Below are 23,705 nucleotides of genomic sequence, written 5' to 3' on the forward strand. Positions count from 1 at the left end.
TATTGTATATCTGCTTTTGCATCTGGATACCAGGTAGATTGTGCTTATTCTGACTTCTCCAAAGCTTTAGATAAGGTATCACTTATTCATAAACTTTCCTGTCTTGGTTTTCACTCAATTTTTCTGTAGTGGCTATAATCATATTTAATTAACAGATGGTGTATTGACTGTACTGATGGTGTATCATTCGATCCTTACGTTGCGACTTCCGGCGTTCCGCAAGTCAGTATTCTTGGACCCTTGGTCTTTGTCCTGTTCGTCAAGGACATCAGCGCTTGCTTTTCGTATGCTAGGTTTCTCTTGTATGGTGATGATCTTAAAGTTTTCTCCTATATAAAGTCTTCGCGTGATATTTTCGAACTTCAGTATGAAATTAATAGTCTCCATTCCTGGTGCGTTAGATCGCACCTCTATTTAAATATTAGTAAATGCTTTCACGTAACCTACTCTAAATTGAGCTTTAAGTTTAATAGTTCATATACCATTGATAACAATCCAGTGCAGACTGTTGATAAAATCAAGGACCATGGTGTGGTTTATAATACCAAACTTTCTTTCAACAGCCATGTAAACTTTATCATAGCCAAATCGTATGCAATGCTTGGTTTTATTCGGCGCAATAGTTCCGAGTTCTCTGACCCGTATACACTTAAATTGCTCTACAATTCATTTGTACGATCTCATCTCGAGTACGCCACTATCATTTGGCGACCGTTCCAACAGTTTGCAATTAACAGGATTGAGCGAGTTCAAAAAGTTTTTCTTAAATACTGTCTGCGGTCGCTTAGATATACTAGCCCGCTTCCCGCATATAATGCTCGTTTACTTCTTTTAAATCTTAAACCTTTAGAAGCGAGAAGGTCTATTCTTTCTTTGACCTTTTATATTGCATCATCCTTGGGGATACAGATTGTGCTGCTCTTCTTAAGAAAATTTATTTTAATGTTCCCAGAAGAGAACTTAGAAGCTTTTACCCTTTTTATGGCATTAATCGTAAACGAATTATGAGTGAAATGCCCCAATTAATTACCCGCGCTGTGAGTGAAATTAATAAGATCGCATATTTTATCAAGCTTGATTTCTCTTTGTCGAAGAATGTTTTTATTAATTTATTAAAGTGTGTTTTTTAGTTATCAATACTTTTATATTAGCCTGTAAGTGCTAGTTTTTCATTGACTTGTTAAATTTTTGTATTTCTTAATTGTAGTCTGTTTTTTAATTGTATGAAAATTGTTAGTAGCCAGTAAGAATTTTGCTAATAGTATGCTGTATAATTTTTGAATTGGTAGTCTGCAAGAACTTGTGTTCGTTAACTTAATAAACAAATAAATCAATTCCACTTCTGACACCAATTTTATCGAATTTCGGTGAAATTCTGCTTATTCCAAGCCTTCTGCTAACGTTCGAATGGGTAAACTGTTTAATAGTTCACTCCAATTTTTAGTATTGCAAACTGGTCTTTATTTTGATTACTTTGGGTGTAGTAGAATTGTACTTCAATATGACTTACTTAACAAAAGCGTGTTTAAATCAAACTGAGTAAACATTCCTCAGCTTGCGCTGCTTTTATACTCTCTGTTGGCTCGTCCGCATATTTCTCCAAAGGTCTTGACGTTTCACCTTCTAGAAATGTTGGATCTCCTGGTTAGGTACCACATATATAGACGTATATTTGTAGTTAATGCCTTTCTACTGGCCATATGCGTGTGTATGTGCGAGTAACTACTTCGGCGATGACTACATTTGTGTGTGTGAGATATCTCTTCGTCGCCTTTTATGTACGTGTGTAAATGGATTAAATAGATGTGTTCGGGTACATAAGAGTGGCAGCTTGCTTTACTGTTGTTGAGCCTTTATTTACTAACAGCTTAGTGATGATATATTATGATGTGATTATGATATAGATATGGCCCGATTTTCATTGCGTAGCGGAGAGGGATGAGAGCTGAGTTCAGTATGCTCTACACTGCAACTTTAAAAACAATTGCTGCCAAGTGTTTGCCTGCATAGATGATCTAGACATGCTGGTTAGGGGTAAATTGCGTGTAAAATAAAAAATTGAGCCAAAAATCAGCCAAACAAACATTGGACTGAAGAACTGGTCTACCTAAATGATTGCTCTCAACAAGGCTCAAGCAGCCCTGGTGATTAGGTTTCCGATAATATTCATTAGGGATCTGACGAACACTCAAAACCTCTTCGTGTTGAGGCTGCATTGAGGACGATGATATTAAATCATGTTGTCGATACATTCTTTAAGGGTTCGCCGCTAGGTTATGGTATTTTGTTCTAAGTTAGTCAGATCTCCGGAGGATATATCGATGATCTAATTTCGTGGTATTTGAAAACACATCCTCGCCACGAATAAGTTCTACAAGTGGAAAGTGGGGGGCAGGCAAGGGGAGCATTTGCACCGGGCGCTACACACAGTGGCGCCAAATGGTTCGCAAAGCAGAACTTCCTGGATAATTTGTATTTTTATTATAACTGATTTCTGGAAAATATTGATTTCTGGAAAAAATTTTCTATACAAAAAAATGCATGCATATATCCGGAATACTTGCGACAGGTTCTGGAATAATTGAAAGCATATATGTTTTTTCTCACGTTCAACGTTACGATGTCAAACGTGAATATGATACACGATGCAGCGCCAGAATACAAGCGCTTAGCGTTATCCTCGATGGGCTAGAGAATGTAGTAGAACACATAGAACAGTTTGCAGATTAGCACATAACAAGTGACACCAGATGCGAAGCTACAATCCTTTCCAAAATATACTAAATTTTAGTTTCATAACATTAGTTTGTTTCTGGTATGAAATCTTAAGGAGGATTGATCGTGTGCAGCTCAGATTACAAGATCCGGGGATGAATTTTAGAGAAGGAAGCATATCATTATCTTAATCATTAGCGACTGAACTATCCGAAATTCGAGACACTTTCTGTGAAGAAGTAATAGAAAAAGCGAAGTCTCTTTTTGAAAAATGCGATATTGATATAGTAAAACGTGTAAGAAGGCGCCGCAAAATGCCTGGAGAATCGGCTAGAGATGTTGGTCTTTCCGCAGAATGTGAAATTTCTCGCATAATTAAAAGTGTTCTCGATCGTCTCCAAAAAGAAATACGTACAAGATTTACACGGCTAATTTTGCTTAATTAATTGGCGCTTAACCGTTAAAACGTTTATGGCCGTCCAACAAGGTGCGCCAGTCGCTTCTCCTCTCTGCCAACCGTCACAAATTGGTCACACCAAGGAAGTATAATTGTTTTCCACCCGATCCTTAAAGCGGAATGGGGCCACCCTCTACCTCTGCTTCCATAGGCTGGTTCCGATAGAAACACTTTCTTGGCCGGAGCGTAATCTTTCATTCGCATAACGTGGCCTAACCAGCGCAGCCGCTGCCTTTTATTTCGCTGGACTATGTTGATGTCTGCGCAGAGCTCGTACAGCTCATCGTTAAATCTTCTTCGGTACTCGCCATCGCAAAGGCGTAGAGGTCCATAAATCTTTCGCAGAACTTTTCTCTCGAACACTCCCAGAGCCGCTTCATCTCCATATAGCAGGACGGGTACGATAAGTGACTTCTATAGTTTGATTTTCCTTTGCCGAGAGAGGACTTTACTTTTCAATTGCCTATCTAGTTAAAAGTAGCATTTATTTGCAAGAGTGATTCTTCGCCTGATTTCAGAGCTGATGTTGTTGCTAGTGTTGATTCTGGTTCCCAAATAAACGAAGTCTTTTACTCTTTCGAAATTATGACTGGCAACAGAAGCGTGGTTGCCAAGGTGCATATGCGCTGACTGTTTGCTCGATGACAGAAGGTACTTCGTTTTGTTCTCTTCACCATCAAACCCGTCTTTACCGCTTCTTTTTCAAGTTTGGAGTCAGCAGAACTAACGGCGCGGGTATTTAGGCCGATGATATCAGTGTCATCAGCATATGCCAATAATTGCACGTTTTTATAGAATATAGCCTTTACCCGCGGCCCCGTCCGCAAGGAAAATTTTAAATATATGGGCTATCGCGTTAGCCTGCTTATTATCTGTTTAAAATTTTGTTTTCTGTCTAATGCATTTTATTTTTGTAATTGAGTAAAAAAAAGAACTAAATGAGCTGATAACCTGATAGGATCCCAAATGATCCCGAAATTATCCAGAAAAAGCTACGAAATGACGCCAACGCTATCGCGGACGGATCCCGAAAACCATCCAGAAATGCCCGGAAAGGGTCTCCAAAAGTTCCCCGAATAGTCCCAAAAAAACCCGAAATGAGAGCGACACGATTCTAGACGTATGTAGAGAACCACACAGAAATGATCCCTGAAGGTATTCCAAAATGATCCCGAAAAGGTTCCGAAATGACCCTGACGGGCTCCCGGGCGGATCTCAAAAACCATCCAGAAAATGTCCAGGAAGGGTCCCTAAATTATCCCGACTAACTCCAGAAAAAGTTCCGAAATGGCTCCGAGGGGATCCACGATGGATCGGTAAAACCATACAGAAATGATTCCGGAAGGATTCCAAAATGATCCCGAAATAGTACGGAATTGACCCAGATGGGATCCCGCACAGATCCTGAAATGATCCCGGAAGGGTGCAAAAACTATCCCGGAAAAGTAACAAAAAATCCCGAAATGGCTCCTACGGCATCCCGGACGGATCCAGAAATGATCTCGGAAGGGTCCCCAAATGATCCCAAAATGGTCCCGAAATGACCCTGATGGATCCGGCAAACCATCAAGAAATTATGCGGAAAGGGTCCCAAAATGATCCCGAAATAATACAGAAAAAGTCACGAAACGACCCCTAGAGGATCCCCAAATGATCCCGTATTAGCCCCGAAAAGGTCCCGAAATAACCCCGACGGAATGCCGGACAAATCCCGAAAACCATCCAGAAATGATGCCGCAAGGAATCCCAAATGATTCCGTAAAAGTCCCGCATTGATTCCGACGGGATCCCGAACGGATACCGAAAATCATCCAGAAGTGATGCCGGAAAGATCCCCAAATGATCACCTAATAGTCCCGAAATGACCCTTAAGGGATCATGGACGGATCCCATAAACGATCCAGAAATGATCCCGATATAGTCCCGAAGAAGTCCCGAAATGACCCTGGCGGGATCTCGAACGCACCCCTAAATGGCCCTGACGGGATCCCGGACAGATCCCGAAATCCATCCAGAAATGATCTTGGGAGGGACCCCAAATGATCCCGAAAAAGTCCCGCAATGATTCCGAGGGGATCCTGATCGGATACCGAAAACCATCCAGAAGTGATGCCGGAAAGGTCCTCAAATGATCACATAATACCAAAATGACCCTGACGGCATCTCGGACTGATCCCAAAATCCATCCAGAAATGATCTTGGGAAGGTCCCAAAATTATCCCGAAATAGTCTCGGAAAAGTTCAGAAATTACCCTGACGGGTTCCCGGACGAATCCTGAAAGCCATCTCTAAATGATCCCGAAAAAGTCCCGAAATGACCCTGACTGGACCCCGAAAGGATCCCGAAAACTATCCAGAAATGATGCCGGAAATGTCCTCAAATGATCACCTAATAGTTCCGAAAAGACCCTGACGGGATCCCGAACGGATCCCGACAACTATCTAGAAATGATGCCGAAAGGGCCCGCAAATGATCACGTATTAGTCGAGAAAAAGTCCCGAAATTAACCCGACGGGATGCCGGACGAATCCCAAAAACCATCCAGAAATGATGCCGGAAGGGACACCAAATGATCCCGAAAAAGTCCCGCAATAATTCCGACGGGATCCTGAGCGGATACCGAAAACCATCCAGAAGTGATGCCGAAAAGGTCCTCAAATGATCACCTAATAGTCCCAAAATGACCCTGACGGCATCCCGGACAGATCCCGAAATCCATCCAGAAATGATCTTGGGGGGGGGGTCCCAAAATTATCCCGAAATAGTCTGGGAAAAGTCCAGAAATTACCCTGACGGATCCCGGACGAATCCTGAAAACCAATCTTAAATGATGCCGAAAAAGTCCCGAAATGACCCTGATGGGACCCGGAAAGGATCCCGAAAACTAACCAGAAATGATGCCGGAAAGGTCCTCAAATGATCTCCCAATAGTTTCGAAAAGACCCTGACGGGATCCCGAACGGATCCCGACAACTATCCAGAAATGATACCGAAAGGGCCCGCAAATGATCCCGTATTAGTAGAGAAAAAGTCCCGAAATGACCCCAACGGGATGCCGGACGAATCCCAAAAACCATCCAGAAAGGATGTCGGAAGGGACCCCAATGATCCCGAAAAAGTCCCGCAATTATTCCGACGGGAATCTGAACGGATACCGAAAACCATCCAGAAGTGATGCCGGAACGGTCCTCAAATGCTCACCTAATAGTCTCAAAATGACCCTGAGGGCATCCCGGACAAATCCCGAAATCCATCCAGAAATGATCTTGGGAAGGTCCCAAAATGATCCCGAAATAGTCTCGGAAAAGTTCAGAAATTACCCTGACGGGTTCCCGGACGAATCCTGAAAGCCATCCTTAAATGATCCCGAAAAAGCCCCGAAATGACCCTGACGGGATCCCGAAAGGATTCCGCAAACTATCCAGAAATGATGCCGGAAAGGTCCTCAAATGATCCCCTAATAGTTCCGAAATTACCGTGACGGGATCCCAAACGGATCCCGACAACTATCCAGAAATTATGCCGAAAGGGTCCGCAAATGATCCCGTATTAGTCGAGAAAAAGTCCCGAAATGACCCCGACGGGATCCCGGACGAATCCCACAAACCATCCACAAATGATGCCGGTAGGTATCCTAAATGATCCCGAAATAATCCCGAAATGACCTCGTCGGCATCCCGGGCGGATACCGAAAATTATCCAGAAATGATGCCGGAAAGGTCCACAAATGATCCCCTAATAGTCCCGAAATTACCCTGATGGGATCCCGGACGGATCCCGAAAACCATCCAGAAATGATGCCGGAAGAGCCCCCAAATGATCCCGAAAAAGTCCCCAAATGACCCCGACGATATCCCGGACGGATCCCGAAAACCATCCAGAAATGATGCCGGAAGAGCCCCCAAATGATCCCGAAAAAGTCCCCAAATGACCCCGACGAGATCCCGCACGGATCCCGAAAACCATCCAGAAATGATGCCGGAAGAGCCCCAAATGATCCCGAAAAAGTCCCCAAATGACCCCGAAATACTCCAAAAAAGGTTCCGAAATGGCTCCGAGGGAATCAACGACGGATCGCGAAAACCATACAGAAATGATTCCGGAAGGATCCCAAAATGATCCCGAAATAGTCCGGAAATGACCCAGATGGGATCCCGCACAGATCCAGAAATGATCCCGGAAGGGTCCAAAAACTATCCCGGAAAAGTAACAAAAAATCCCGAAATGGCTCCTACGGCATCCCGGACGGATCCAGAAATGATCTCGGAAGGGTCCCCAAATGATCCCAAAATGGTCCCGAAATGACCCTGATGGATCCGGCAAACCATCAAGAAATTATGCCGGAAGGGTCCCCAAATGATCCCGAAATAAAACAGAAAAAGTCACGAAACGACCCCTAGAGGATCCCCAAATGATCCCGTATTAGCCCCGAAATGACCCTGACGAGATCCCGAAAGGATTCCGAAAACAATACAGAAATGATGCCGGAAAGGTCCTCAAATGATCCCCCAATAGTCCCGAAATGACCGTGACGGGATCCCGACAACTATCCAAAAATGATGCCGAAAGGGTCCGCAAATGATCCCGTATTAGTCGAAAAATAGTCCCGAAAGGACCACGACGGGATCCCGGACGAATCCCAAAAACCATCCAGAAATGATGCCGGTAGGTATCCCAAATGATCCCGAAATAGTCCCGAAATGATTCCGGAATAGTCCCGAAAATGTTCCAAAATAACCCCGACGGGATCCCGGACGGATCCCGTAAACTATACAGAAATGATCCCGGAAGGGTCCCAAAATTATCCCGAAATAGTCCCGAAAAAGTCCCGAAATTACCCCGGCGTAATCCCGGACCGATCCCGAAAACCATCCAGAAATGATCCCGGAAGGGTCTCGATATGACCCTTACGGGATTACAAATAAGGTGAAGCTAATTATAAAACCATGTTAATAAGGCAGCAGGCGCATTGGAGCGAATAAAAAGTTAGATAGAAACATACAGGTAAAGCTAATAAAAGCGTGCTAATAAAAACAATTGATGGAGGGCGGATGGCGGGAGTAGAGGAGAGGACCACTGATCGTTCCTCCAAAATTGTCTAGATCTCGTTCTGTATGTACCAGATACCAAAAACTATTGATTTAGGAGAAAATTTAGATTGAGTTATAACAATTTATGGATTTTACACCAGAGGGGGTGATAAAGGGGGCGGGCGGAGGGTGTCACTGCTTACTTTGTAAGCCCTCGACTTATTTGACCCTTTGAGTCTGTGATATTAGTGAAGGCCAGTATACGTAAAGTTATAATGTCTAAAAATTATGAAAAATAATTTCTCGAAGGGGTCGTGGGACCACCACCCCTCTTTCCATGTTCGAAAAAAATTTCGCTAGTAGACTACTGTCTGTGTCCCAAATTTCATCAAAATCCGTGTAGCCATTCTGGCGTGATTCAGTCGCAAAGACGAAAAAATATAATAATTAAATTATAACTGTTCCTAGGGGGCGGGGACCACGCCCCTTTTGAAAAATATATAGCTAGTAGATCCTTCTAGACTATTGGCTATATGTGTGCAAAATTTCATACAAATCGGTCCAGCCGTTCTTGCGTTATTGAGTCACAAAGACAAACGTCTGGACAAACATCCAAACATCCAAACATCCAAACATCTTAACATCCAAACTTTGCCATTTATAATATACTAGCCTTTACCCGCGGCCCCGTCCGCAAGGAGAAAATGAAATATGTGGGCTATTCACGTTAGCCTGCTTATAAAGTTATCTGTTTAAAATTTTTTTTCTGTCTAATGCATTTTATTTTTGTAATTGAGTAAAAAAAATATCTTTATGAGCTGATAACCTGATAGGATCCCAAAATGATAACGAAATTATCCAGAAAAAGCCACGAAATGACCCCGACGCTATCGCGGACGGATCCCGAAAACCATCCAGAAACGCCCCGGAAGTGTTTCCAAAAGTTCCCGAAGTAGTCCCAAAAAAACCCGAAATGACAACGACACGATTCTAGACTTATCAAGATAACCACACAGAAATGATGCCTGAATGGTACCAAATTGATCCCGAAATAGTCCCGAAAAAGTTCCGAAATTACCCTGACGGGCTCCCGGACGGATCTCAGAAACCATCCAGAAAATATCCAGGAAGGGTCCTTAATTATCCCGACTAACTCCAGAAAAAGTTCCGAAATGGCTCCGAGGGGATCCACGATGGATCGCGAAAACCATACAGAAATGATTCCGGAAGGATTCCAAAATGATCCCGAAATAGTCCGGAATTGACCCAGATGGGATCACGCACAGATCCAGAAATGATCCCGGAAGGGTGCAAAAACTATCCCGGAAAAGTAACAAAAAATCCCGAAATGGCTCCTACGGCATCCCGGACGGATCCAGAAATGATCTCGGAAGGGTCGCCAAATGATCCCAAAATGGTCCCGAAATGACCCTGATGGATCCGGCAAACCATCAAGAAATTATGCCTAAAGGGTCCCAAAATGATCCCGAAATAATACAGAAAAAGTCACGAAACGACCCCTAGAGGATCCCCAAATGATCTCGTATTAGCCCCGAAAAGGTCCCGAAATAACCCCGACGGGATGCCGGACGAATCCCAAAAACCAGCCAGAAATGATGCCGGAAGGGACACCAAATGATCCCGAAAAAGTCCCGAAATGACCCCGACGGGATCCCGGACGGATACCGAAAACCATCCAGAAATGATGCCGCTAGGTACCCCAAATGATCCCGAAATGACCCCGTCGCGGTCTCAGACGGATCCCGAAAACCATCCAGAAATGATGCCGGAAGGAATCCCAAATGATTCCGTAAAAGTCCCGCATTGATTCCGACGGGATCCCGAACGGATACCGAAAATCATCCAGAAGTGACGCCGGAAAGGTCCTCAAATGATCACCTAATAGTCCCGAAATGACCCTTAAGGGGTCATGGACGGATCCCATAAACCATCCAGAAATGATCCCGATATATTCCCGAAATGACCCTGACGGGATCTCGAACGCACCCCTAAATGACCCTGACGGGATCCCGGACAGATCCCGAAATCCATCCAGAAATGATCTTGGGAGGGACTCCAAATGATCCCGAAAAAGTCCCGCAATGATTCCGAGGGGATCCTGATCGGATACCGATAACCTTCCAGAAGTGATGCCGGAAAGGTCCTCAAATGATCACCTAATACCAAAATGACCCTGATGGCATCCCGGACTGATCCCAAAATCCTTCCAGAAATGATCTTGGGAAGATCCCAAAATTATCCCGAAATAAAAAAAATAAAAAATAAATGTAAGGCGCGATAACCTCCGAAGAGATCTAAGGCCGAGCTTCTCTTCCAATTTGCGTCGTGCTCCTCCTGATTTTTCCCTACAAATTGGCCGGACGGGACCTACATGTTTTATGCCGACTCCGAACGGCATCTGCAAGGCAGATGAGTTTTCACTGAGAGCTTTTCATGGCAGAAATACAATCGGAGCGCTTGCCAGACACTGCCGAGGGGCGACCCCGCTTAGAAAAATTTTCTTCTAATTGAAAAATCTTATTTCTAAAATTTTGATGTTGCTTTGCCCGGGAGTTGAACCCAGGGCATACGGTGTGATAGGCGGAGCACGCTACCATCACACCACGGTGGCCGAAATAGTCTCGGAAAAGTTCAGAAATTACCCTGACGGGTTCCCGGACGAATCCTGAAAGCCATCTCTAAATGATCCCGAAAAAGTCCCGAAATGACCCTGACTGGACCCCGAAAGGATCCCGAAAACTATCCAGAAATGATGCCGGAAATGTCCTCAAATGATCACCTAATAGTTCCGAAAAGACCTTGACGGGATCCCGAACGGATCCCGACAACTATCTAGAAATGATGCCGAAAGGGCCCGCAAATGATCCCGTATTAGTCGAGAAAAAGTCCCGAAATGAACCCGACGGGATGCCGGACGAATCCCAAAAACCAGCCAGAAATGATGCCGGAAGGGACACCAAATGATCCCGAAAAAGTTCCGCAATAATTCCGACGGGATCCTGAGCGGATACCGAAAACCATCCAGAAGTGATGCCGAAAAGGTCCTCAAATGATCACCTAATAGTCCCAAAATGACCCTGACGGCATCCCGGACAGATCCCGAAATCCATCCAGAAATGATCTTGGGAGGGTCCCAAAATTATCCCGAAATAGTCTGGGAAAAGTCCAGAAATTACCCTGACGGATACCGGACGAATCCTGAAAACCAATCTTAAATGATGCCGAAAAAGTCCCGAAATGACCCTGATGGGACCCGGAAAGGATCCCGAAAACTAACCAGAAATGATGCCGGAAAGGTCCTCAAATGATCTCCCAATAGTTCCGAAAAGACCCTGACGGGATCCCGAACGGATCCCGACAACTATCCAGAAATGATACCGAAAGGGCCCGCAAATGATCCCGTATTAGTAGAGAAAAAGTCCCGAAATGACCCCGACGGGATGCCGGAGGAATCCCAAAAACCATCCAGAAATGATTTTGGAAGGGACCCCAATGATCCCGAAAAAGTCCCGCAATTATTCCGACGGGAATCTGAACGGATACCGAAAACCATCCAGAAGTGATGCCGGAACGGTCCTCAAATGCTCACCTAATAGTCCGAAAATGACCCTGAGGGCATCCCGGACAAATCCCGAAATCCATCCAGAAATGATCTTGGGAAGGTCCCAAAATGATCCCGAAATAGTCTCGGAAAAGTCCAGAAATTACCCTGACGGGCTCCCGGACGAATCCTGAAAGCCATCCTTAAATGATCCCGAAAAAGCCCCGAAATGACCCTGACGGGATCCCGAAAGGATTCCAAAAACTATCCAGAAATGATGCCGGAAAGGTCCTCAAATGATCCCCTAATAGTTCCGAAATGACCGTGACGGGATCCCGAACGGATCCCGACAACTATCCAGAAATTATGCCGAAAGGGTCCGCAAATGATCCCGTATTAGTCGAGAAAAAGTCCCGAAATGACCCCGACGGGATCCCGGCCGAATCCCAAAAACCATCCAGAAATGATGCCGGTAGGTATCCCAAATGATCCCGAAATAATCCCGAAATGACCTCGTCGGCATCCCGGACGGATACCGAAAATTATCCAGAAATGATGCCGGAAAGGTCCACAAATGATCCCCTAATAGTCCCGAAATTACCCTGATGGGATCCCGGACGGATCCCGAAAACCATCCAGAAATGATGCCGGAAGAGCCACCAAATGATCCCGAAAAAGTCCCCAAATGACCGATATCCCGGACGGATCCCGAAAACCATCCAGAAATGATGCCGGAAGGGTCCCCAAATGATCCCAAAATGGTCCCGAAATGACCCTGATTGATCCGGCAAACCATCAAGAAATTATGCCGAAAGGATCCCAAAATGATCCCGAAATAATACAGAAAAAGTCGCGAAACGACCCCTAGAGGATCCCCAAATGATCCCCTATTAGCCCCGAAAAGGTCCCGAAATAACCCCGACGGGATCCCGGAAAAATGCCGAAAACCATCCAGAAATGATGCCGGAAGGAATCCCAAATGATTCCGACGGGATCCCGAACGGATACCGAAAATCATCCAGAAGTGATGCCGGAAAGGTCCTCAAATAATCACCTAATAGTCCCGAAATGACCCTTAAGGGGTCATGGACGGATCCCATAAACCATCCAGAAATGATCCCGATATAGTCCCGAAGAAGTCCCGAAATGACCCTGACGGGATCTCGAACGCACCCCTAAATGACCCTGACGGGATCCCGGACAGATCCCGAAATCCATCCAGAAATGATCTTGGGAATGACCCCGAAAAATTCCCGCAATTATTCCGACGGGATCCTGAACGGATACCGAAAACCATCCAGAAGTGATGCCGGAAAGATCCTCAAATGCTCACCTAATAGTCCCAAAATGACCCTGAAGGCATCCCGGACAAATCCCGAAATCCATCCAGAAATGATCTTGGGAAGGTCCCAAAATGATCCCGAAATAGTCTCGGAAAAGTCCAAAAATTACCCTGACGGGTTCCCGGACGAATCCTGAAAGCCATCCTTAAATGATCCCGAAAAAGTCCCCAAATGTCCCGACGAGATCCCGGACGGATCCCGAAAACCATCCAGAAATGATGCCGGAAGAGCCCCCAAATGATCCCGAAAAAGTCCCCAAATGACCCCGACGAAATCCCGGGCGGATCCCGCAAACCATCCAGAAATGATGCCGGAAGAGCCCCCAAATGATCCCGAAAAAGTCCCCAAATTACCGCGACGAGATCCCGGACGGAACCCGAAAACCATCCAGAAATGATGCCGAATGATCCCGTATTAGTCGCGAAAAAGTCCCGAAATGACCCCGACGGGATGCCGGACGAATCCCGAGGACCATCCAGAAATGATGCCTAAAGGGACCCAAAATAACCCCGAAAAAGTCCCGTAATGATCCCGGAAACCATCAAGAATTTATCTCTCGAAGGTACGCAAATGATCCCGAAAGTAACCCGACGGGATCCCGGACGGATCCCGAAAACCATCCAGAAATGATGCCGGAAGGGTCCCCAAATGATCGCGAAATAGTCCCGAAATGATTCCGGAATAGTCCCGAAAATGTCCCAAAATAACCCCGACGGGATCCCGGACGGATCCCGAAAACAATACAGAAATGATCCCGGAAGGGTCCCAAAATGATCCCGAAATAGTCCTGAAAAAGTCCCTAAATTACCCCGGCGTAATCCCGGACCGATCCCGAAAACCATCCAGAAATGATCCCGGAAGGGTACATATAAGGTGAAGCTAATTATAAAACCATGTTAATAAGGCAGCAGGCGCATTGGAGCGAATAAAAAGTTACATAGAAACATACAGGTAAAGCTAATAAAAGCGTGCTAATAAAAACAATTGATGGAGGGCGGATGGCGGGAGTAGAGGAGAGGACCACTGATCGTTCCTCCAAAATTGTCTAGATCTCGTTCTGTATGTACCAGATACCAAAAACTATTGATTTAGGAGAAAATTTATATTGAGTTATAACAATTTATAGATTTTACACCAGAGTGGGAGATAAAGGGGGGAAGGGGGCGGAGGGTGTCACTACTTACTTTGTAAGCCCTCGTCTTATTTGACCCCTTGAGTCTGTGATCCACTGTCTGTGTCCCAAATTTCATCAAAATCCGTGTAGCCATTCTGGCGTGATTCAGTCGCAAAGACGAAAAAATATAATAATTAAATTATAACCGTTCCTAGGGGGCGGAGACCACGCTCCTTTTGAAAATTATATAGCTAGTAGATCCTTCTAGACTATTGGCTATATGTGTGCAAAATTTCATCCAAATCGGTCCAGCCGTTCTTGCGTGATTGAGTCCAAACATCCAAACTTTCCCATTTATAATATACTAGCCTTTACCCGCGGCCTCGTCCGCAAGGAGAAATTTAAATATATGTGCTATTCGCGTTAGCCTGCTTATCAAGTTATCTGTTTAAAATTTTGTTTTCTGTCTAATGCATTTTATTTTTGTAATTGAGTAAAAAAAAAGAACTAAATGAGCTGATAACCTGATAGGATCCCAAATGATCCCGAAATTATCCAGAGAAAGCTACGAAATGACCCCCGCGTTATCGCGGACGGATCCCGGAAACCATCAAGAAATGCCCCGAAAGGGTCTCCAAAAGTTCCCGGAATAGTCCCAAAAAAACCAGAAATGACAACGACACGATTTTAGACGTATCCAGAGAACCACACAGAAATGATCCCTGAAGGTGTTCCAAAATGATCCCGAAAAGGTTCCGAAATGACCATGACTGGCTCCCGGGCGGATCTCAAAAACCATCCAGAAAATATCCAGGAAGGGTCCCTAAATTATCCCGACTTACTCCAGAAAAAGTTCCGAAATGGCTCCGAGGGGATCCACGACGGATCGCGAAAACCATACAGAAATGAACCCGGAAGGGTCCCAAAATGATCCCGAAATAGTCCGGAAATGACCCAAATGGGATCCCGCACAGATCCAGAAATGATCCCGGAAGGGTCCAAAAACTATCCCGGAAAAGTAACAAAAAATCCCGAAATGGCTCCTACGGCATCCCGGACGGATCCAGAAATGATCTCGGAAGGGTCCCCAAATGATCCCAAAATGATCCCGAAATGACCCTGATGGATCCGGCAAACCATCAAGAAATTATGCCGGAAGGGTCCGCAAATGATCCCGAAATAATACAGAAAAAGTCACGAAACGACCCCTAGAGGATCCCCAAATGATCCCGTATTAGCCCCGAAAAGGTCCCGAAATAACCCCGACGGGATCCCGGACAAATCCCGAAAACCATCCAGAAATATTGCCGGAAGGGATCCCAAATGATTCCGACAAAGTCCCGCATTGATTCCGACGGGATCCCGAACGGATACCGAAAATCATCCAGAAGTGATGCCGGAAAGGTCCTCAAATGATCACTTAATAGTCCCGAAATTACTCTTAAGGGGCCCTGGACGGATCCCGTAAACAATCCAGAAACGATCCCGATATAGTCCCGAAGAAGTCCCGAAATGACCCTGACGGGATCTCGAACGCGTCCCTAAATGACCCTGACGAGATCCCGGACAGATCCCGAAATCCATCCAGAAATGAATTTGGGAGGGACCCCAAATGATCCCGAAAAAGTCCCGCAAGGAAAACCATCCAGAAGTGATGAAGGAAAGGTCCTCAAATGATCACCGAATAGTCCCAAAATGACCCTGACGGCATCCCGAACAGATCCCGAAATCCATCCAGAAATGATCTTGGGAAGGTTCTAAAATGATCCCGAAATAGTCTCGAAAATTCCAGAAATTACCCTGATGGGATCCCGGACGAATCCTGAAAACCAATCGTAAATGATGCCGAAAAAGTCCCGAAATGACCCTGATGGGACCCCGAAAGGATCCCGACAACTATCCAGAAATGATGCCGAAAGGGTCCCCAAATGATCCCGTATTAGTCGAGAAAAATTCCCGAAATGACCCCGACGGGATGCCGGACAAATCCCAAATACCATCCAGAAATGATGCCGGAAGGGACCCCATATGATCCCGAAAAAGTCCCGCAATTATTCCGACGGGATCCTGAACGGATACCGAAAAACATACAGAAGTGATGCCGGCAAGGTCCTAAAAATGATCACCTAATAGTCCCAAAATGACCCTGACGGCATCCCGGACAAATCCCGAAATCCTTCCAGAAATTATCTTGGGAAGGTTCTAAAATGATCCCGAAATAGTCTCGAAAAGTCCAGAAATTACCATGACGGGTTCCCGGACGAATCCTGAAAGCCATCCTTAAATGATCCCGAAAAAGTCCCGAAATGACCTTGACGGGATCCCGAAAGGATTCCGAAAACTATCCAGAATTGATGCCGAAAGGGTCCGCAAATGATCCCGTATTAGTCGAGAAAAAGTCCCGAAATGACCCCGACGGGATCCCGGACGAATCCCAAAAACCATCCAGAAATGATGCCGGTAGGTATCCCAAATGATCCCGAAATAGTCCCGAAATGAACTCGTCGGCATCCCGGACGGCTCCCGAAAATTATCCATAAATGATGCCGGAAAGGTCCCCAAATGATGCCCTAATAGTCCCGAAATTACCCTGATGGGATCCCGGCCGGATCCCGAAAACCATCCAGAAATGATGCCGGAAGGGTGCCCAAATGATCGCGAAATAGTTCCGAAATGATTCCGGAATAGTCCCGAAAATGTCCCAAAATAACCCCGACGGGATCCCGGACGGATCCCGAAAACTATACAGAAATAATCCCGGAAGGGTCCCAAAATGATCCCGAAATAGTCCTGAAAAAGTCCCTAAATTACCCCGGCGTAATCCCGGACCGATCCCGAAAACCATCCAGAAATGATCCCGGAAGGGTACAAATAAGGTGAAGCTAATTATAAAACCAAGTTAATAAGGCAGCAGGCGCATTGGAGCGAATAAAAAGTTACATAGAAACATACAGGTAAAGCTAATAAAAGCGTGCTAATAAAAACAATTGATGGAGGGCGGATGGCGGGAGTAGAGGAGAGGACCAATCATCGTTCCTCCAAAATTGTCTAGATCTCGTTCTGTATGTACCAGATACCAAAAACTATTGATTTAGGAGAAAATTTATATTGAGTTATAACAATTTATAGATTTTACACCAGAGGGGAGATAAAGGGGGGCGGGCGGAGGGTGTCACTGCTTACTTTGTAAGCCCTCGACTTATTTGACCCCTTGAGTCTGTGATATTGGTGAAGGCCAGTATGCGTAAAGTTATAATGTGTAAAAATTATTGAAAAATTATTTCTCGAAGGGGTCGTGAGACCCCCATCCCTCTTTCCATGTTCGAAAAAAATTTCGCTAGTAGACCACTGTCTGTGTCCCAAATTTCATCAAAATCCGTGTAGCATTCTGGCGTGATTCAGTCGCAAAGACGAAAAAATATAATAATTAAATTATAACTGTTCCTAGGGGGCGGAGACCACGCTCCTTTTGAAAAATATATAGCTAGTAGATACTTCTAGACTATTGGCTATATGTGTGCAAAATTTCATCCAAATCGGTCCAGCCGTTCTTGCGTGATTGAGTCACAAAGACAAACGTCTGGACAAACATCCAAACATCTAAACATCCAAACATCCAAACATCTTCACATCCAAACTTTGCCATTTATAATATACTAGCCTTTACCCGCGGCCCCGTCCGCAAGGAAAATTTTAAATATATGGGCCATCGCGCTAGCCTGCTTATTATCTGTTTAAAATTTTGTTTTCTGTCTAATGCATTTTATTTTTGTAATTGAGTAAAAAAAAGAACTAAATGAGCTGATAACCTGATAGGATCCCAAATGATCCCGAAATTATCCAGAAAAAGCTACGAAATGATGCCAACGCTATCGCGGACGGATCCCGAAAACCATCCAGAAATGCCCGGAAAGGGTCTCCAAAAGTTCCCCGAATAGTCCCAAAAAAACCCGAAATGAGAGCGACACGATTCTAGACGTATCCAGAGAACCACACAGAAATGATCCCTGAAGTTGTTCCAAAATGATCCCGAAAAGGTTCCGAAATGACCCTGACGGGCTCCCGGGCGGATCTCAAAAACCATCCAAAAAATATCCAGGAAGGGTTCCTAAATTATACCGACTAACTCCAGAAAAAGTTCCGAAATGGCTCCGAGGGGATCCACGATGGATCGCGAAAACCATACAGAAATGATTCCGGAAGGATTCCAAAATGATCCCGAAATAGTCCGGAATTGACCCAGATGGGATCCCGCACAGATCCAGAAATGATCCCGGAAGGGTGCAAAAACTATCCAGGAAAAGTAACAAAAAATCCCGAAATGGCTCCTACGGCATCCCGGACGGATCCAGAAATGATCTCGGAAGGGTCCCCAAATGATCCCAAAATGGTCCCGAAATGACCCTGATGGATCCGGCAAACCATCAAGAAATTATGCCGAAAGGGTCCCAAAATGATCCCGAAATAATACAGAAAAAGTCACGAAACGACCCCTAGAGGATCCCCAAATGATCCCGTATTAGCCCCGAAAAGGTCCCGAAATAACCCCGACGGGATCCCGGACAAATCCCGAAAACCATCCAGAAATGATGCCGGAAGGAATCCCAAATGATTCCGTAAAAGTCCCGCATTGATTGCGACGGGATCCCGAACGGATACCGAAAATCATCCAGAAGTGATGCCGGAAAGGTCCTCAAATGATCACCTAATAGTCCCGAAATGACCCTTAAGGGGTCATGGACGGATCCCATAAACCATCCAGAAATGATCCCGATATAGTCCCGAAGAAGTCCCGAAATGACCCTGACGGGATCTCGAACGCACCCCTAAATGACCCTGACGGGATCCCGGACAGATCCCGAAATCCATCCAGAAATGATCTTGGGAGGGACCCCAAATGATCCCGAAAAAGTCCCGCAATGATTCCGAGGGGATCCTGATCGGATACCGAAAACCATCCAGAATTGATGCCGGAAAGGTCCTCAAATGATCACCTAATAGCAAAATGACCATTACGGCATCCCGGACTGATCCCAAAATCCATCCAGAAATGATCTTGGGAAGGTCCCAAAATTATCCCGAAATAGTCTCGGAAAAGTTCAGAAATTACCCTGACGGGTTCCCGGACGAATCCTGAAAGCCATCTCTAAATGATCCCGAAAAAGTCCCGAAATGACCTTGACTGGACCCCGAAAGGATCCCGAAAACTATCCAGAAATGATGCCGGAAATGTCCTCAAATGATCACCTAATAGTTCCGAAAAGACCCTGACGGAATCCCGAACGGATCCCGACAACTATCTAGAAATGATGCCGAAAGGGCCCGCAAATGATCCCGTATTAGTCGAGAAAAAGTCCCGAAATGAACCCGACGGGATGCCGGACGAATCCCAAAAACCATCAAGAAATGATGCCGGAAGGGACACCAAATGACCCCGAAAAAGTCTCGCAATAATTCCGACGGGATCCTGAGCGGATAATGAAAACCATCCAGAAGTGATGCCGAAAAGGTCCTCAAATTATCACCTAATAGTCCCAAAATGACCCTGACGGCATCCCGGACAGATCCCGAAATCCATCCAGAAATGATCTTGGGAGGGTCCCAAAATTATCCCGAAATAGTCTGGGAAAAGTCCAGAAATTACCCTGAAGGATCCCGGACGAATCCTGAAAACCAATCTTAAATGATGCCGAAAAAGTCCCGAAATGACTCTGATGGGACCCGGAAAGGATCCCGAAAACTAACCAGAAATGATGCCGGAAAGGTCCTCAAATGATCTCCCAATAGTTTCGAAAAGACCCTGACGGGATCCTGAACGAATCCCGACAACTATCCAGAAATGATACCGAAAGGTCCCGCAAATGGTCCCGCAAATGATCCCGTATTAGTCGAGAAAAAGTCCCGAAATGACCCCGACGGGATGCCGGACGAATCCCGAAAACCATCCAGAAATGATGCCGGAAGAGCCCCCAAATGATCCCGAAAAAGTCCCCAAATGACCCCGACATACTCCAGAAAAGGTTCCGAAATGGCTCCGAGGGAATCAACGACGGATCGCGAAAACCATACAGAAATGATTCCGGAAGGATCCCAAAATGATCCCGAAATAGTCCGGAAATGACCCAGATGGGATCCCGCACAGATCCAGAAATGATCCCGGAAGGGTCCAAAAACTATCCCGGAAAAGTAACAAAAAATCCCGAAATGGCTCCTACGGCATCCCGGACGGATCCAGAAATGATCTCGGAAGGGTCCCCAAATGATCCCAAAATGGTCCCGAAATGACCCTGATGGATCCGGCAAACCATCAAGAAATTATGCCGGAAGGGTTCCCAAATGATCCCGAAATAAAACAGAAAAAGTCACGAAACGACCCCTAGAGGATCCCCAAATGATCCCGTATTAGCCCCGAAAAAGTCCCAAAATGACCCTGACGGGATCCCTAAAGGATTCCGAAAACAATACAGAAATGATGCCGGAAAGGTCCTCAAATGATCCCCTAATAGTCCCGAAATGACTGTGACGGGATCCCGACAACTATCCAGAAATGATGCCGAAAGGGTCCGCAAATGATCCCGTATTAGTCGAAAAAAAGTCCCGAAAGGACCACGACGGGATCCCGGACGAATCCCAAAAACCATCCAGAAATGATGCCGGTAGGTATCCCAAATGATCCCGAAATATTCCCAAAATGACCTCGTCGGCATCCCGGACGGATCACGAAAATTATCCAGAAATGATGGCGGAAAGGTTCCCAAATGATCCCCTAATAGTCCCGAAATTACCCTAATGGGATCCCGGACGGATCCCGAAAACCATCCAGAAATGATGCCGAAAGGGTTCCCAAATGATCCCGTATTAGTCGCGAAAAAGTCCCGAAATGACCCCGACGGGATCCCGGACGGATCCCGAAAACCATCCAGAAATGATGCCGAAAGGGTTCCCAAATGATCCCGTATTAGTCGCGAAAAAGTCCCGAAATGACCCCGACGGGATCCCGGACGGATCCCGAAAACCATCCAGAAATGATCCCGGATGAGCCCCAAAATGATCCCGAAAAAGTCCCCAAATGACCCCGACGAGATCCCGGACGGATCCCGAAAACCATCCAGAAATGATGCCGGAAGAGCCCCCAAATGATCCCGAAAAAGTCCCCAAATGACCCCGACGATATCCCGGACGGATCCCGAAAACCATCCAGAAATGATGCCGGAAGATCCCCCAAATGATCCCGAAAAAGTCCCCAAATGACCCCGACGATATCCCGGACGGATCCCGAAAACCATCCAGAAATGATGCCGGAAGAGCTCCCAAATGATCCCGACAAAGTCCCCATATGACCCCGACAAGATCCCGCACGGATCCCGAAAACCATCCAGAAATGATGCCGGAAGGGTCCCCAAATGATCGCGAAATAGTCCCGAAATGATTCCGGAGTAGTCCCGAAAATGTTCCAAAATAACCCCGACGGGATCCCGGACGGATCCCGTAAACTATACAGCAATGATCCCGGAAGGGTCCCAAAATGATCCCGAAATAGTCCCGAAATTACCCCGGCGTAATCCCGGACCGATCTCGAAAACCATCCAGAAATGATCCCGGAAGGGTCTCGATATGACCCTTACGGGATTACAAATAAGGTGAAGCTAATTATAAAACCATGTTAATAAGGCAGCAGGCGCATTGGAGCGAATAAAAAGTTAGATAGAAATATACAGGTAAAGCTAATAAAAGCGTGCTAATAAAAACAATTGATGGAGGGCGGATGGCGGGAGTAGAGGAGAGGACCACTGATCGTTCCTCCAAAATTGTCTAGATCTCGTTCTGTATGTACCAGATACCAAAAACTATTGATTTAGGAGAAAATTTAGATTGAGTTATAACAATTTATGGATTTTACACCAGAGGGGGAGATAAAGGGGGGCGGGCGGAGGGTGTCACTGCTTGCTTTGTAAGCCCTCGACTTATTTGACCCCTTGAGTCTGTGATATTGGTGAAGGCCAGTATACGTAAAGTTATAATGTGTAAAAATTATGAAAAATAATTTCTCGAAGGGGTCATGGGACCCCCACCCCTCTTTCCATGTTCGAAAAAAATTTCGCTAGTAGACTACTGTCTGTGTCCCAAATTTCATCAAAATCCGTGTAGCCATTCTGGCGTGATTCAGTCGCAAAGACGAAAAAATATAATAATTAAATTATAACTGTTCCTAGGGGGCGGGGACCACGCCCCTTTTGAAAAATATATAGCTAGTAGATACTTCTAGACTATTGGCTATATGTGTGCAAAATTTCATCCAAATCGGTCCAGCCGTTCTTGCGTTATTGAGTCACAAAGACAAACGTCTGGACAAACATCCAAACATCCAAACATCTTAACATCCAAACTTTCCCATTTATAATATATATATTAGATTAGATTAGATATTAGATATTAGATTAGATATTAGATTAGATAGATTAGAATTAGATTTTTCCAGAGCAATTAAATTCTGCAGCTAGTATAATTTTCTCCAGCAACGAATTAAAGAAATCGCACGATAGAGGGTCACCCTCTCTGAAACCTCGTTTAGTTTCGAACTACTCGAAGAGGGTTTTCCCAATTCTGACTGAGCTGATGGTGTTGCTCAACGTCAGTTTTGCGAGCAAACCAAAAAAATATTTTTCCCGGGCGCAAGAAAATCTCACTACGTCACTGATCGTCCGAGGTCTTGTTGTTTTTTAATCTGGTTATTGATATTCTGATTTCGTCATAGTCGGGTGGAGGAACATAAGTTCATCGATTGCGGGCTCAAAGTTGGGCGATAGGTACATCGCTGTCTACATTTGGAAGGTCAGAGAAGTGTTCCCTGCACAATCTAAGTGCTCTCTGAACATCGGTTAAAAGGTAATCGTTTTAATTCTGACAGTATTTTACCCCGGACTAAGAATTTTTCGTCTGTCGTCGAATTTGTTTGCTAAAATTTGCAGGCGTCATTCTGGTGACTAACAGCTCATGCTCCTCACACTCATGCCTTTCTGCCTATGCTTTTTTCCTCCTGCAAACGCGTCTCACTTCCTCTTTAAACTCGCAGTAGCGTTCACATACTCTTCTTGTTGTTTACTTTGAAAATATACACAGCAGCTTAACACATTTTTTTCACAATTACTAGGGAGACCCCAATTGTTAGCGTCGGATCACTTAAATTCCCTTCGAATTGTGGAGCACAATTTCGAATTACATATTGGCCAAGAGGTATGTTATTATAATCATATCTTTCTAAGAAATGTAAACTATAAATTTTATTTATATTTTGCAGCTAATCCCGGAACTGGAGAGATTGATTGGAATAATCTTAGGTACAAAGTTCTATTTAGTGATTCAGAGTTACTTATCATCTATGCCTGCCAGAATTTTGAATCGTCTTCAGAGCACGCTGGTTAGTAAGTTTTGATTTGACTAAGCATTTCGATTTTTGTGTGTGTCCGAACGCCGCCAGACCAG

The 23,705-nt window shown here is 45.2% G+C and overlaps 1 protein-coding gene across 2 annotated transcripts in view; it reads left to right on the plus strand.

Annotated features, from left to right (window-relative positions):
* Positions 1–23,705, plus strand: part of LOC137235762 (uncharacterized) — a 133,601-nt gene that overhangs the window by 55,694 nt on the left and 54,202 nt on the right. For both annotated transcript variants that reach the window (XM_067758613.1, XM_067758614.1), the window contains exons 4-5: positions 23,374–23,456; positions 23,521–23,640. In XM_067758613.1, coding sequence (XP_067614714.1) covers positions 23,374–23,456; positions 23,521–23,640 — 203 coding nt within the window. The remainder of the gene's footprint in view (positions 1–23,373; positions 23,457–23,520; positions 23,641–23,705) is intronic.

This window comes from Eurosta solidaginis, unplaced genomic scaffold, assembly GCF_040869045.1.
Source record: "Eurosta solidaginis isolate ZX-2024a unplaced genomic scaffold, ASM4086904v1 ctg00001065.1, whole genome shotgun sequence".
Classification (NCBI taxonomy): domain Eukaryota; kingdom Metazoa; phylum Arthropoda; class Insecta; order Diptera; family Tephritidae; genus Eurosta; species Eurosta solidaginis.